Below are 16,133 nucleotides of genomic sequence, written 5' to 3' on the forward strand. Positions count from 1 at the left end.
CCCCCCCCCCCCCCTCCCTGATGGTACTGTTATGGCGCGGGACGCGCCGTCCGGGAGAGGGGCGATCTGTCACGTGTATGTTCCCGTTTAGTTCCTGTTGTCCTTATTTGGTCCTTCCAGTTCCTTTTCCCAATATTAGTATCAACTGTTCCTTGTTATTAGTTATTCCCATCACCTGTCTGCCCCTCGTTATCTGCCCTATTTAGTTCTAGCCCGTTCTGTTCTCCCTTGTCTGGAATTGTTTGTGCTACGTGTGATTCCCTGAAAAAAAAGAATTAAACTCCTTTGTTTTGTACTCCTGGTCTCCTCGTTCCTCGCTCCGTGCTCCTCACAGTAGCAACCCGTGACAAGAATGACTCTTATGAGTGAGTTCTTTTAAGAGACTCAAAAACAGTCCGACTAGTGAGGTCCGATTCCCGAAGAAATTATTCTTCTTGAACAATTCAAAACATGCAGCTCAACCAGCACAATCTGATTCTCGGCTGATAAGAGTCACTCAGACTATGCTAATTGTGTTGCATGTTTCAGGCTGTAGTTTCAATAGTTGTGTTGTGCTGCAGCTGATTTAGCATCTGCTGAATGGTAACATTTACAGAAAAAAATATTATACTGTATAAAGACATGCAAAGAATACCCCTAGAGTTAAAACAAATTGTTTTAATGTTCACAGTTCATGAATTTAACTCTCATGCTTTTGATGGAGGTGGGTTTGATCAAGTGATGACAACAGTGTTTTTAATTTCACATCTGAGGCCAATTTTCATTCCATGCTCAGACCTACAGGGGAATTACGCAAATGTGGATACCGAGACCCTTAAGCAGACATACTTGTCATCTAGTACGCTTAGCAAAACATAACCTTGGTATGAAATGCACGTAGAGAGCCATCTCGAGTTACTTTCTCCCACCAGTTCTCAGATTAAATTTCTCTCAGGTTTTAAAAGTGAATGATTGTTTATTTTCATGTGATAACCAAGGTAAAATGAGTGAGCAATACAGCAGTAATCACAACAAATCATAAAAGGGAGATTGGCTCTTTAACTCTCATTTTTTATCTCAAAGGAAGCAGAGGTCTTTTGGTTATGATTCAGTGAGAAGCCATGGGTTTAAAAGGCCTTTTAAACCTCAATGTAAATACATTCAAATTTATATAACTAAAATATATGCAACCTGACATTTATATCTCACAATTGCCTCGTAAAGTTGCAATTATTCATCATAGTCAAAATTATGATTTTCAAAAAGCCCCAATTAGCATGTAAAGTCAATTATTAATGATTATAATTTACAATATAATTGCAATTTAGATACACAGTTGAAGCTATATATCACAATAGCAGTTTTTTTTCCCATAAATGTGACTTGAATTTAAACTTTATCTCAGAATTACCCGTTTAATTTTTTACATAAGACCAAAATTCCAAAATATACCCACTAAGAGTGGAGTCCAATTTCAGATCTAACTTTATTGAATTTATCAGAAATATCTGTCAAAATGTTTACTTGACAGCAGCCAGTAATGCTTAATACACTGCTGATCATGAGTCTAATCGCCATCTGCAAATCTCAACATCAAATTAAAGAGTATGACTCATTCCCTCATGGTCAACTAACTTAAAATACCACGTTAAGCATCTTTTCTTGCCATTAATGGTATTTTTGGAGAGAGACGTGCTCGGAGGGCACACGTTCGCTGCCAATTCTGTATCTCCCCCTTTCATCAGACCCACAGTGGACCCTTGATTCTTTTCCCACCTGTCCTGCACCCTGAATGGGATGTGCATCTTGTATTTTGTTCCCAACGCTACAGGACCTGCACTGTGTTAGTATCCCGCCACAGCCAGGCTCAGGATTTTCCACTGGGCTCTTTTGTGTGCCAGAAAGCCTGACTGTCACTCAGACGGCGGCTGTAACATGAGCAATCGACCAAGCACTGGCACTTGCATGCTGAAGATGGCTGAAATAGCACTTTCCATAAAACACGCAGAGAGAGGGCAGTGAAATCTGACCTCAAGATGGGCTGCCAGTTCTCCCACCCCACTCCAATATCCTTATCATGTCCTACCGCTCACCCATCTACTCAAATTCTGCACCAACAACCTCACAACAAAAAAAGTAAACGCACAGAGAGCAAGAGAAAGAAGGGGAGGGGGGAAGCAAAGGGCCTTTCTGAAATTTAATCGGTCATTAACTGCAGCTGCAGGAACACAGTGAGTAAATATCTGTTTGGTGGTGGGGCAAATCCCACAGAAAATATTAATTACACAATTAAATATTCAAATAAACTCCTTTCAAATCTATTTTCACATGTATGAGCAGTAATGCACAAAAATTTACAGAATTATGACAATAAGTTGCACTAATACAGAACACACACATTATATTATAATGTATTATATGTTATGTACATTAATGTAATTGATATCTACCGCATGTTATATATATATATATATATATATATACACATATATACATACACACACACAAATACATACATGTATACACGTGTGGGGGAGGATATAAAAATAAAAATTGAAAAACACAGATGTAATTTAATTTATAAATTGTAATTTACACATTTATATATATATAGTATTAAAATGAAAGATTTGTTTTCAATAATAAAACATATCTAAAAACATGTATTTTGACAATACATGGCTGTTTTTAGATGTTTATTTTGTTAATAAAACAATTTTTCATTTTATTTCATTTATCAAATTTTTCATTTTAATTATATATACATATATAATTATAATATATATGTACATATCATTTTGCAATGAAAGATTTTATTAAAAACATAACAAAAAATAAAAAATAATATAAGTAATGGTTTGTCCTAACAACTACTGACAGAATTAAATAAAATTTAAGGGATTATTCTTTTATTCTTTTTATGTATTTATTTATTTGTGTACTTTAAACAATTTTGGTCACTTGATATCTAGCGTACAGTCTGGGTCCTGAAGCAAAACCAGCTGAGAGCCACATTGATTTACAACACGTTTGTTTTTTTCTACAATACATGGCTTGTTATCTCCCTCTTGTGGTCACATTGTACTTCACATCCTCATAAACTACAGGAGAAGGGCGTCACGACAGCTCTTGACATGGTCATGACAGCTAATAGCACACACTCTTGACTAGTCTGACAGGAAATGGCACTAACATGTAAACACCATGTTCTTGCATTATACATAATACACAGCTGGATTTAGTGGTCTGTAGTATTTCAACCCCAGCTCATTAAAGAACTCTGGCCAGTATAAGCAGGGCAATTAACAACAGCATGAATCAGAAGAGATATATGCAGACAGGACACATTGAGTTACAAGAGACTCGTAGGGCATGGGAAGACCGGGTCTCGAATTTACAGCCACTGAGTTCAAACGGAGTTTCATTTACATGAATTAAGGTGCTTCACTTGAACTGGGACTCTGGGGAAATGGTAAGAACAGACACACATGATGCCTCACATAAAATACTGTATAAAGAGCTTAGTTATTGTTTATATTCTGCAAGAAAGAAAAAATGAAGCTGGTAACTGCATCAAGTTGCTTCACAAGCCAGATGCCAATAGCCCATATCAGAAAAGTTCTGGTTGCAAAATAAACAAATAAGATTATGTGTCTACATAGAAACTGACTTTCAAAAATTTAAAATGTAAAAATTTAAAATTTAAAAATAAATAAATAAATATTCAGAAATATTCACTGGAATAAAAAGTGTGACAACTATCCCTCCCCTACATCTAAATCTTTCTCTGTAAAGAAATAAATGAATAATTCCAAGGCCTACAGCTGCAAGCACAGTTAAGATTTAAAGACAGAAAACTATCCTCATCAGATTACCTCCTCATTAACTCTCATCTCACCCTTACTGGATGATGAAAGATAAAAGGGAACAGAAGTTATGAGAGTGAAAGGAATTTCTGCCTTTAGGTTGCAAAACCTTCTGCTTTCATGGTTGACCATCAGTAATTACTCTAGCCGCAAACCAGCATCATGATTAACATCAGAGCAGAGGAAATATTGGAAAGCTGCACAGAATTAAAAAAAAAAAAAAACAGTGTTTTTGTGGACTCTTAAGTTAATACTACCAAATACTACTTTTTCTGTTGAACACAAAAGAAGAAGGTTGGTAAACAAATAGTTGTAGCCATTGAGTTCTATAAGATGGGGGAAAAAATGACTATGGAAGTCAATGGCTACCATCAACTGTTAGGTTACCAATATTCTTCAAAATATCTTCTTTTGTGTTCAACAGAAGACCAGGTTGAGTAAATGATGACAGCATTTTCATTTTTGGGTGATATACTCCTTCAAGCTTTAAAAATGATAAAAACCACCATCGACATGCTAGTCTTCAGAAACCATATGATAGTGTACCGTAAGTAGAAGACAAAAGTTTGGCCTAATATGGTACTACTTACTTGAAGTACCCTCTGACAATTTAAGATAATATTTCAATAATTTAACAACATTTGCATGTTCACAATTCTCTGATGTTAGTTAATAGTAACATGACATGCAGGTAAACGGACAGAATTTCATTTTTATTATGATAAACGCTTCGTGAATCCAAGTTTAGGCAACCCTAGTATAGGCTATTTCTATAGAGAATAGACAGAAAAATGAAGGCAAAGAAATCACACTACCCACTGTCCATAAACATGATTGAATGACCCGCACAAAGCCCAGGCCTGAACCACACTAAACACCTATGGGATGAATTGGAACAGCAACTGTGAGCCAGACCCCATTTGCCCAACATCCGTCCCTGACCTTACTGATGCTCTTGAGTCTAAATGGGAACAAATCCCAGGAGTCATGTTCCATCATCCAGTGGAAAACCTTTCCAGAAGAGTGGAAGATGAAGGAAGCCCAACTCCTCAAGCCCATGGTTTTGAAACCAACAAGCACATATGGGGATGCTGTTTGAGCGTCCACATAGTTGTAACCATAGATTTATGACAAAAACACTTTATAGCTGCCGAGATCCACTGAGCACATTCCTAAATATATATTTTTTTTTTTTTTTTTTATTAATCTGGTGCCAGATCAGTGTGTCCTCAGCACATGATTCAGTTACACAGATAGCTTAGAGATGTCTAAATATGGGGCTGCAAAACCACAGCGGCTCATCTTATGCTTGATTTGCTTCATCATCATCAGCTGAGAGACACAACACCATTAGCATCTCGCCTAAATGAACTGTCACACATATGATGGCAACAAAGACAGAAGACGCTCTGAAGCTTCCTTCACAAAGAGTTAGACTCGGATTAGTACACTGCAAACTAGTCTACTTTCAGTGAAAATAGATATCTAAGATTTCAAAAGACCATCTACTCTACAATGATCGTAAACAAATAAATAAATAAAAATAAATAAGTAAATGCTAAAAAGTAAAAAAAAGGAAATGATAATAATGCAAAATGATCAATGTAACTACATGAACCTTATTGCTGTACTTTTTAAATGCCATGTTTGCTAAATGAATGCATCCTTTGCTATACCATTATAGGCTAATGCATATAATAACATAAGTAGATAAAAATAAATGCATATAGAAAAAAAATAAATGCCTAAATAAATACAGATAGATACATGCATAAATAAATGCATATTGATAAATAAATGCATAAATAAAAATAAACTCATTCATTAATTCTCACTCTTATATTGCATGGATGGCTAATAATAATAATAATAATAATATACTTACAACTGATTAAGTGCTGTCTCAGCTTTCTAATCAAAGATGATTTGGAAAACGTCCATGGCTGGGTGACCTGTGCAGGGGCCTCAGGTCCAGATGCTTCATCCCTTGTGTCTTCCATGTTCAGCTTGCGTTTTTGCAGAGAACCTGGCTAGAAAGAAACAAACTGGCCTTCAGTCAAATCAGGGGTTATGGCCAAGTGAACTTAACCTCCGTTGTATAGAAACCTCTCTACAAATTGTTCCACGGCGAGAACATATCATTCGAAATTCAGAGCGCCAGTGGTACGTCATGCGGGTCAGATTTTATTGTTTGGCAACAAGTGCACCATGGGTAGCGCAGTTTACATAAAACTAAGCACTGTTGGAAAGTTTACAGTGATCTTCATATATCAGCAGGATTATAGTCTTGCTATTTTAGGGGGCATTTGTCGTGTCGGGATAACCCATGGGTCTCTCCTGTGACCCTCTTAGTGGCCAGCTGCATATCTGTGGTGCATAAATTTTAAAATGATGAGGGACATTACCATCTCCCCATCAGGGTCATCCATCAAGTGGAAACCACATGAAATGTAATACCTACGATGATGAGCCATCTTTTAAAAGACACTTTACCAAAATTGAGATTTAGCAGTTCTGAATGCTTTCATATTTAGCAGCCAGATAAATAGAAAGACAGATGTAACTCTATAGATTGACAAAAACGTAATATTATTGCCCAGATATTCATATAAAGTTGATATAAAAGTATAACCTGCACACATGAAGTTATACATTATTATAAACATTAACATAATAATTTTCTGTAAAGCTCTTTTGAAGTGGGAAAAGCGCAACATAAATAAATCTGACTTGATGTACAAATATTATTTAATCTATATAATCCTCTCTTTTGGCACCTGGCTATCCGTCTGGTTTATATGGCACTTATTCAACATTTAAAATTAGATATGTCTCACATTGCGTGCCTTTTAAGTCCTAAACCTTTTTTTACCCCAGCAAAAGCTGCTGTAAGCACTGCAGTAAGTCTGTGGCTTTATTATAGTACTACAATTTCATGATCTGACTCCTAATGACCACAGCATATGCGGTAAAACTCTGCCTGTCTTGCATGTATTAACGCAGTAAAGATCAGCACATTTCTCTACACTTAAAGAGCCTTTGGTCCCGGATTAGGTTTAGACAACTAATGGAGTATACTGTACTCCCTTGGTGATTTTGCAGATGGAACATAGTTAATTATGGCCACCAATGAAATTCAACCATCTCTTTAGCTAAGCCAAGGACAAGGCAGTGCTCTCGATGCACTGGCCCAGAAAATGCATTCAGACTCAAATCGAAGTGAACTTGATCACGTTACGCATGGTTCAGCAGCACAGGGACAGGCTTGGAAATGAACACTTAACACTTTAACACTTCGACTAACTGTGGAATAAAAATAAAAATCAGATAGCAACTAAAGACTCACACGTGATAATAAATCAATATTTCTAAAGGGAAATAAATGTATATTATAAATATAAAATAGATGGCCTACACACAATTTTAACCACCTAAAATATTGATGTTAATGAATTAACCTAATATTGCACAAAAAAAATAAAGAAACTGAAATATATTACCAGTGAGAAATGAAAATATGTATAATAATATGCAATTTTCTTGACATGGTCTATCTTGCTCAGTGGTTTTCAAACTCCCCTCAGACCACAAGAGGCACAATCTAAGAATTTTACAATGACGACAGATTTTCATAAATGAAAATATGACTTTACTGTTTAGGAAGCACAAAAGATCCCCTCACACGGATCATTTTATTTCAAAAAGCTTGAAAACGGTTGAAAACAGTTCTAGGTGTGTTGTGCTTTATCATAGCTATGAATATAACAATCCCACACTAGATGGAGCTAAAAGCATTGCATTTAAAAACATCCTCAATTTACAATTGTTACACTCACACAGAAAAAATAAAAATACATGGAAAAGGATATAACTATAGATGTCACTAACCCATTGCCTTATGAACAAACAACAGTGTGCTAATTCAATAACAATAAAATAGGGCATTTTTAAATTATGTTTAAAAAATAAGGTCTATTTTTCAAATGCAATTAAATATTTGCCAAAATACTGCTAATCTAGGTGAACATTCGTCATTGTAGCAGTTTTAAAAAGCGTAATGTGCACAAAAAGTCATAATTCTTCCCTGCTAATTGTTGTGATGCGCTGCCTTCCGACATTGGCTGCTTTGTACAGAAAAACAGCGCAGACTTTCAGGTTGGAACGTTCCTATTGGCCAAATTTTATATTTGCACACATTCTCAGTGCGTGATTGGTCAACGGCACGTCAATCAACCCATTCCCCTGCTTTTGGATATTACCCTAAGAGACTCCACAGTTTTTCATCAGTGAGGACTGGAATATGAACAAAGTAACAGAGCCAACCAGACAAGAGGTGAACAAAACTATGATTCCTTCCCTAATTCCAAAACTGCACAACGTCAGGATTTGTCACTAGCGCCCAGAACACTGTAAGTATGCCTTTCTAAAAAATAGTCTTGTATTAGAGCAAGAAGCTTCAGATGAATAAAACTCTAACCAACATCTGCAATGTTCTTCCTGTTTTTGGCAGAGCTGGAAAAGCCAATACACTCAGTCAGGATTAGATGTAAGCTGGATAGGGATTGGTGACTACCTCTCGCTTCTTCCAGAAGGAGTAATGCGTGTAAATCGGAAGATAATGATCTCTTCCAGGGAGAGCAGCGTCTTTACGTGTCTCTAATAGCCAGGAGTTTGTCAGGCTTTCTTCTGCATGTCAATACACGGAGTGTACTCTGCGCTAACAGCATTAGCTCCTCTCATTCATAGTATCGTTACTGAGCGGTCGCCATAAACCTAAACGCAGCCAAATCTGTCATTTTTTAGATGTTACTGTGGTTACTTTTTATCGTACTATTACATTTTACCTCAGTGTACGTTATCAATTTAATCAGGTGTTTTTTTACTTTGTTTAACGCACTAGCGAGCTGGCTAACTGTAGCTTTAGTTGGTGCGCATTTCTGAAGTCTCGTGGCGTAGAAAATAGTCGCCGTATACTACGAAATTGCCTTATCTATTTTAATTATATAATAGCTACACTTGTTCACGTAAACCCACTTTTCATTGTGTAATGAGGCTAGGGGTTAACTGAGGGAACGACGGACAGAAAATTGTGTATTTTTTTAACCCGAGCCACAGAACACCTGCTCCTACATTTATCATTTTTACAATTAAAATGTGTTTATATTATATAAAAGTCAGGAAATTGCGTCTGAATGTATCATCTATGGCCTCAGTATTTGAAGTTCATTCTAGTTATTTCTGCATTGATCACTGTTCAAGTAAACATGCGCCTGTAACCGCATATTGGCTGCTGTTTACTTTTGTAAAGATTTCATGACACTAACATTACAATTATATTCGCTTTAATTACTCACCTGGTACATGCAAATGTTAGACTACAAATGGCTCTCCGTTTTGGTCCCATAAAATGTTGGATGTCTCTCTAATCTAACACCTGATTCAACTCATCAGGTCATTTTTAGTGGCTCCATGTCCTGAAATGGGTGTCAAATAAGGGAGATGTTCAAACGTGTAGTTCTGGGGGTCCTTGCAGGGTTGAGAAACACCGCTTTCACATTTTTATGTAGTTATAAGAAATAAGGAACTAAATGTAAGACTGTTCAGCATGCTTTCGCTAAAGTTTTTCCATTTGAGCCAAAATTACCAGTATGGCCATTGGCCACACTATTATAACTTTCTATAACAATGGCAGTGGGTACTGTCTGTAGCAACTATTGAGTGTCCATGACAATATTTTAAGTGAATATAACACAGATATAGAAATAATATAACCCTGAAAAAGAAAAAAAGTGGAAAAATTTTACCTTTAGGAGTACTTGTCACTGGGGCAGTACTCTCAAAAAGACATTTGTACCTTATTTACCCCTTAAAGGTTCACAGTAGTATCTAAAAGGTACCTATTAGTACCTTAGAGTAGTATTGACAAATTGTTGTACCTCTAAAGGTACAGTTTTTGCCCATTTTTTAAAGCCAGAAGACATCCGCTATTCATAACTTTCAGTCACGTGACCAGCTCGAAGACCTGGAGGGCAAAACATCCATAGAACTGCAGGACAAGCCTGTCAATTTTCCATCAGTTTCACAGCCGCAAATATTTAGGTCACCTCTCCTAAAGGAATAAAACACAGGTATGTGAACAAAATGCAAGGTTTGGCCATTTGCAATCCATATTAAGCACCTGCGGCAATATTTAAATCATTAAACAGTGCGACAAAACGTTGTAAAAACACTTAAAGTGCTTAATATATTTAAAACAGTAATATTCTCTATATTAATGATGCATAGTTTACATAGGCAAGCAGATGAGGCCAGAATATGAATGCAATCCGCTTAATGGTTCAGTGTTTTCCTTCTAATGGTTTTCAATGGGAAACCATTTAACGTGAAACTTTGCACATTGCGTAAATATTCTGGCTTCATCTGCTTGCCTGTACAAAATATACATCAATAAGGTGTTTACTGAATTTCGCCTTTTAATATCTGCATTTTACTACATTACTACTTAATGCAAACTGCGTAAAAATAACTGAAAATCGAGCTTGCGCAGCTAGAAATGTCTGCATCCACAATTCCACATACTTGTGTAAAATATGTTTTAGCCTGAGTGCTAATAGAAGTACTTAGTCCTGATGACAGACTTCTTGCTGGCCGGTGATTCATTGAGCTTTTTCAAATCAGCGAGGTTGCCAGCTTTTGACTTTCTGCAAACACAAAAAGCACCTCCCTCCCTTTGCTGTAGCCTAACTGAAATACAGCTCTGGAATACCAACATCCTCAGTGAAAAGAACCTGGAAAGGCTATTTAGTCAGGAGTCTAGATGTTTACACAGGAAGAACATTGAAAGGAATAAAGACCTTTGTTCTTCAGCCTCTCAGTGGCGTGGCAAGTAAAAGGTGTCATTCATGTTGGTGAGAATATCCGCATGGATAGGTAGTTAGTTTGTTCGTATTGAATGATTCAGCAACTTTGGCATGGCTCATGCTGTTGTTGAGTGATGGTTACCATGGGTGATGGGATGAACCATGCAGGAACTCCAAGGCAGTTTCATCAAGCTGTGAAATAATAGTTGGGCTTCTTTTTCAGCTCTTTCCTTCTCATTCAGCCACAAACCTGACTATAAGTCCATTGTTGTGGAATTATGCAACATTTAAGAAATTGTCACAAAAATGTATCTTGCAAGAAATGACTGGAGACCCTCTTAAATTTTCGTATATGTGAAAAAAAAAAGTCTCTCTTTTGCATTTTCTGTTCCCTGGCCCCATAAAGGACAACTCTGTCGGCCTGGCCTGTTGAGGGGACACTTTTTGGGACCAATGCAGACCCCCCCCCCTCAGTTCCTCACTGTCAGTGCCTGTGCGTGGGTCAGCAGTTTTTGTCGCTGTAAGTGGTTTTAGACACCTGCTTGCTCCCTATTCTCTTGTTCACCCATCAACAGCCCTGCATCCAACCCCTCCAGTACCAGCCTCCCAGCTGCTCTTATCCCCCTGCATAGCTTTCTGCATGGATAGCTGTGACCTTGCATCCTTTGTGGTCAACCTCTGGCATTGTGATTCATGTCAACCCGAGAGTGTGATCCATAAAGACCATGCCGATGTTTGTGCATGCTTGCACCCCTCTCTCTTCACAATAACCTCAAATTGTATCAGTTAAAGAATCCAGTTTACATGCAAGCACATTCACAAAGAGCCACTGGTAACATTGAACCTTTGCTGCTGAAACCTTAGTTTTCAAATGTCAGATAGAAAGGGCAGAACTGTCTGGATTTCACCAAATCATGTGCTGCAAGCCTGACCAATCAGGAATATCCTGACTGTTCATTAATATCAAGCCATATAACATGTGCTTTGTACATTTGTACCTTTAATTACCTGCCACAGCCTTTAAACCTAACAAATTAAATGTTGAACTATTAGGAGTTTTTTTTTCTTTGTTGTAGTGCTGCATAGAAGAAAAAGTAATCCAGTAAATGTCAATTATTTCCCTTTATTATTTGTAATCTTCATTTTGATTAATACAATTTACATTAAAAGTATTTTTGCAGGGTAACTGCATGCTACTTTTTTTTTTTGCGTTTCTAATTGTGTTTTTGTACTGTAAATCAAGTGCTTAAACTGCCATGTTCTCATTGGCCCTCTTAGCAGCATGAAAAACAAAACTGCTTTTCACATTTTGATTGCATTATAACTCAAGAATGCTAAATCAACAAACCTGTCTAATTTACACAATCTACACTTTGTTGATTATAATAGGAGCTTTCTAGTTTTACTGCATTGCACACAGTGTATATTGGGCATTACAATTTGTACTAGTTGTCGTCACCCCAGTTATGTGTTGAATAAACATGTCAGTGATTGGTAACAATGCTTAAATACGGTTAAAAACCTTATGTAAATATACTGATACAAATAAAAGAAAAAAAAATCATGGTTAAGTATGAAGAAAATTCTTGATATATTACTTGGAAAAACTGTGCTTTATCTATATGCAAGATCGATGGGAACCTAAACAGAATATGAATAATTAGGTTTCTCAGTTTATTATAGATGCTCTCTTTTTAATTCTTGCAAATTTAGTGATCAGAAATGAATTCATCGGTCTCAAATTTAATCTCGTAAAACTACTATTGATTAGTTTAGATAGGGTGCTCTTATGTTTGTTTGTTGTTTTTTCTTTAGGTGTTCATTTTAAGGATCTCATTGGATTTCTTGCATAGTTCTCAAGGTTTGCCAAAATCAAAGGATTACTGACTTATTTACGAATCTAAAATTTATCACAATCTGTCAGCATAAAATGTGAGAACTAGAGACTGAGTTGATTAATTGTGAACTTTGTGTTGGCTTAACAGTGTAAAGAAGGATTACAGTTCTAAGATCCTCGGAACAAAGTACAGTGAACTCAACTGTTTAAGTAAGATTACTGAAGGAGCTGTGAATATCTAGTAAATGTCAAGCAAAGTTTGTCTTAAGAAGAATGTAAAATTGTCATTTAGGCAATACATTTTCAGTCTCTGGACATTATAGACAAGAAAGGAGCTTAAAAAGAGATTTCTCTGCCAATTCAACACTAACACTACGACCACATTTAAGCAAATGCTAATCATCCAAGAGTCCAAGACCAATAGTTATGTTGTCTGCAGCTGAAAAGAAATGTGGCACTAGTTGGCTCTAAATTTTGTTGATACAGCACCATACATAACCACTTTCTCAGTGGTGATTTTATTGCCAAGCATAAACATGCATTGAGTCATCCCAATACTGAAAATACCTTTATAGAGCACTTGCTAATCTCCCGTGTTGTGCTTTTGTATTTTCTTAGTTCGGGGTATTGGAACCAGTGAAAATTTGGACGTGCTGGAAAAGATGTCAGTCAGCGTCCATGAAAACCGCAAATCCAGGACGAGCACAGACTCCATGAACATTTCGCTCTTCCACAAGCCCTCTCATCCAGACACTGTGCTCACCCACCTCAACACCCTGCGCAAACAGTGCATGTTCACAGATGTGACGCTATGGGCAGGCGACCGCTCCTTTCCCTGTCACAGAGCTGTGCTTGCCGCTTGCAGTCGCTACTTTGAAGCCATGTTTAGCGGTGGCCTCCGTGAGAGCCTTGACAATGAGGTTAACTTTCGAGACAGTGTTCACCCAGAAGTTCTGGAGCTGCTGTTGGACTTTGCTTACTCCTCACGTGTCATCATCAACGAGGAGAATGCAGAGTCACTTCTCGAGGCTGGAGATATGCTGCAGTTTCATGACATCCGTGATGCAGCAGCAGAATTTTTGGAGAAGAATTTGCACGCATCAAACTGCTTAGGGATGATGCTGCTCTCCGATGCCCATCAGTGTAAGCGGCTTTATGAGCTGTCGTGGAGGATGTGCCTCATCCACTTTGAGACTCTTCGAGACACTGAAGACTTCTGTGGGCTCTCGAAAGACAAGCTTTTGGATCTCATCCTTAGTGATGAGCTGGAGGTTGAAGATGAACAGATTGTGTTCAATGCAGTCATGCACTGGATTAGGTATGACCTAGACAGCCGCAGAGACTACCTTCCTGAACTGCTTCGAGGACTACGCCTTGCACTGTTACCCTCAGAATGCCTCATTGAGGCTGTGGCATGTGAGGAACTTGTGATGTCAGATAAAAGGAACCGACAGATTGTCGATGAGGCCATGCAATGCAAGAAAAAGATTCTGCAAAATGACGGTGTTGTCACCAGCCCCTGCGCTAGGCCTCGCAAAGCTGGGCACACTCTGCTCATTCTTGGGGGTCAGACATTTATGTGTGACAAGATCTACCAAGTGGATCACAAAGCAAAAGAGATCATCCCTAAATCAGATCTTCCCAGTCCGAGGAAGGAGTTCAGTGCATGTGCCATTGGCTGCAAAGTTTACGTGACAGGAGGAAGGGGGTCGGAAAATGGAGTGTCGAAGGATGTTTGGATATATGACACAGTACATGAAGAATGGTCGAAAGGTGCCCCAATGCTAATTGCACGTTTTGGACATGGCTCGGCTGAACTTGAAAACTGCCTTTATGTTGTTGGGGGTCACACGGCTATAGCAGGTGTTTTCCCAGCATCCCCATCAGTATCTCTTAAACAGGTTGAGCGGTATGACCCCCTGACCAACAAATGGACAATGATGGCACCACTTAGGGATGGTGTCAGCAATGCAGCAGTGGTCAGCGCCAAGCTAAAACTCTTTGTGTTTGGTGGAACAACCATACACAGGGACAAGGCCTCAAAGGTCCAGTGCTATGACCCTGTTGGGAACCGTTGGACAATAGCTGCTGAATGCCCTCAACCCTGGAGATACACCGCTGCTGCTGTCCTTGGCAGTCAGATATTCATAATGGGTGGTGATACAGAGTTTACCGCAGCGTCTGCCTACCGATTTGATTGTGAGACCAATCAATGGACGCGTGTAGGTGACATGACTTCTAAAAGAATGAGCTGCCATGCTGTGGCCTCTGGTAATAAACTCTATGTGGTCGGTGGGTACTTCGGTACACAGCGGTGTAAAACCCTGGATTGCTATGATCCAACATCGGATAGCTGGAACAGTATCACTACCGTGCCTTATTCACTGATTCCAACTGCATTTGTTAGCACCTGGAAACATCTTCCTGCCTAGATGCCTCCGACTGAAGTGTATGGATCTGTTCTGGGTAAGTTTTTGGCATTTCTCTCATTTTTGATGTGCTCCAGTGAGTTTAAACACTGTATACTGAATTTATTATTCTTTCTGAAGGTGTAAGTATCTGTATTAACTTATCTGATCTATACACACACAAATCATTTTTTATTGAAGGTGCTTCCTTTGAAAACTGCTTAAATCATAATTCTAAGCAGAGGAGCAACTGAAGTCAGTAGGCTGTCGACATTGACACATAAACAGTGATTTCTGTCAAGATAACTGCATGCCAAAATGCTAAACTCAGCTTGGCAGCCTTCTTTGATAGCAGCTGAGTGCCCCCATCTTATTGAGGGTTTTGAGAGTGGTTGAGCAAAGAGAAAATTGGTGTGTTAAACCATCTGGATGTCTAGCAGTATTATAGAGCAGTTGTCATTGAAGGGCAACATCTTCAAGAGGGTTGAAGTTTAAGGCTTAAACGTCTCATGAGTTTTTACTTCGGATCAGAGTGCTGCGTCAGCACTAGTGAGCCATTGAAATATTGATTTGTGATCTACATTTCAAAGCTTTTTCTGTCAATTGGCTATTAGGTAGAGAGAGCACAAAGTGGCTTAATCTCTGTAATTACAGTCTGCAATGAAGGACTCAATGTGGAGAGATTTAGGGAGAGGGTGCTTATTGTTGCTGGAACAGATGCCACAGTATTTTGTTTCCCATCAAATGTACCATCTAAAGCTCTTTTTTTTTTAATTTTCAGCCAAAAATTTTTTATGGTATTTTATTGGTTTTGCTGAATATTTTCATTGGCCAGAGGACAATGTGAACAGAAACAGTTTCACAATTAGAATGCAATTGTAAATTTGCATTTTCCACTTGTGCATTGAAGTCCCCATGCCCAAAAGGAATCAATCTCTTAGGCTGTTGGTGCATTAATAAAGACCTATTTATATACTTCATTAGAGGAACAATTTTTTTATGTGTGAAGGCAGGAAATTTGGTTACTTAAAGAACCTGCCACCTTTGTTTTAGAAATGGAAAATACATTGCCATCTGTTGTGTATTCTTGACAAGGTACAGATGGGTTATTAGTAGGGCTGCACGATTAATCGCATGCGATATTTAACGCGCATCTTGTCAGAAAGACGGTTCTGTAATCAGC

General features: G+C 38.1%; 2 protein-coding genes across 5 annotated transcripts in view; one reads left to right on the plus strand and one right to left on the minus strand.

The window, feature by feature from the left end:
* The window catches only part of LOC107701621 (cytosolic carboxypeptidase 4-like), a 237,154-nt gene that overhangs the window by 181,859 nt on the left and 39,162 nt on the right, over window positions 1-16,133 (minus strand). The window contains exon 2 of the mRNA XM_016503665.1: window positions 5,731-5,875. Coding sequence (XP_016359151.1) covers window positions 5,731-5,875 — 145 coding nt within the window. The remainder of the gene's footprint in view (window positions 1-5,730; window positions 5,876-16,133) is intronic.
* Window positions 8,110-16,133, plus strand: part of LOC107701593 (kelch-like protein 25) — a 17,319-nt gene continuing 9,295 nt past the window's right edge. The window contains exons 1-3 of one of the 4 annotated variants that reach the window (XM_016503642.1): window positions 8,401-8,410; window positions 11,112-11,225; window positions 13,161-15,008. In XM_016503642.1, the coding sequence (XP_016359128.1) occupies window positions 11,159-11,225; window positions 13,161-14,974 (1,881 nt within the window). In that variant the 5' untranslated portion in view covers window positions 8,401-8,410; window positions 11,112-11,158 and the 3' untranslated portion in view covers window positions 14,975-15,008. The other 3 variants (XM_016503648.1, XM_016503654.1, XM_016503658.1) reach the window with 3 other exon arrangements.

This window comes from Sinocyclocheilus anshuiensis, unplaced genomic scaffold (genome assembly GCF_001515605.1).
Source record: "Sinocyclocheilus anshuiensis isolate Anshui unplaced genomic scaffold, SAMN03320099.WGS_v1.1 scaffold729, whole genome shotgun sequence".
NCBI classification, from domain to species: Eukaryota; Metazoa; Chordata; class Actinopteri; order Cypriniformes; family Cyprinidae; genus Sinocyclocheilus; species Sinocyclocheilus anshuiensis.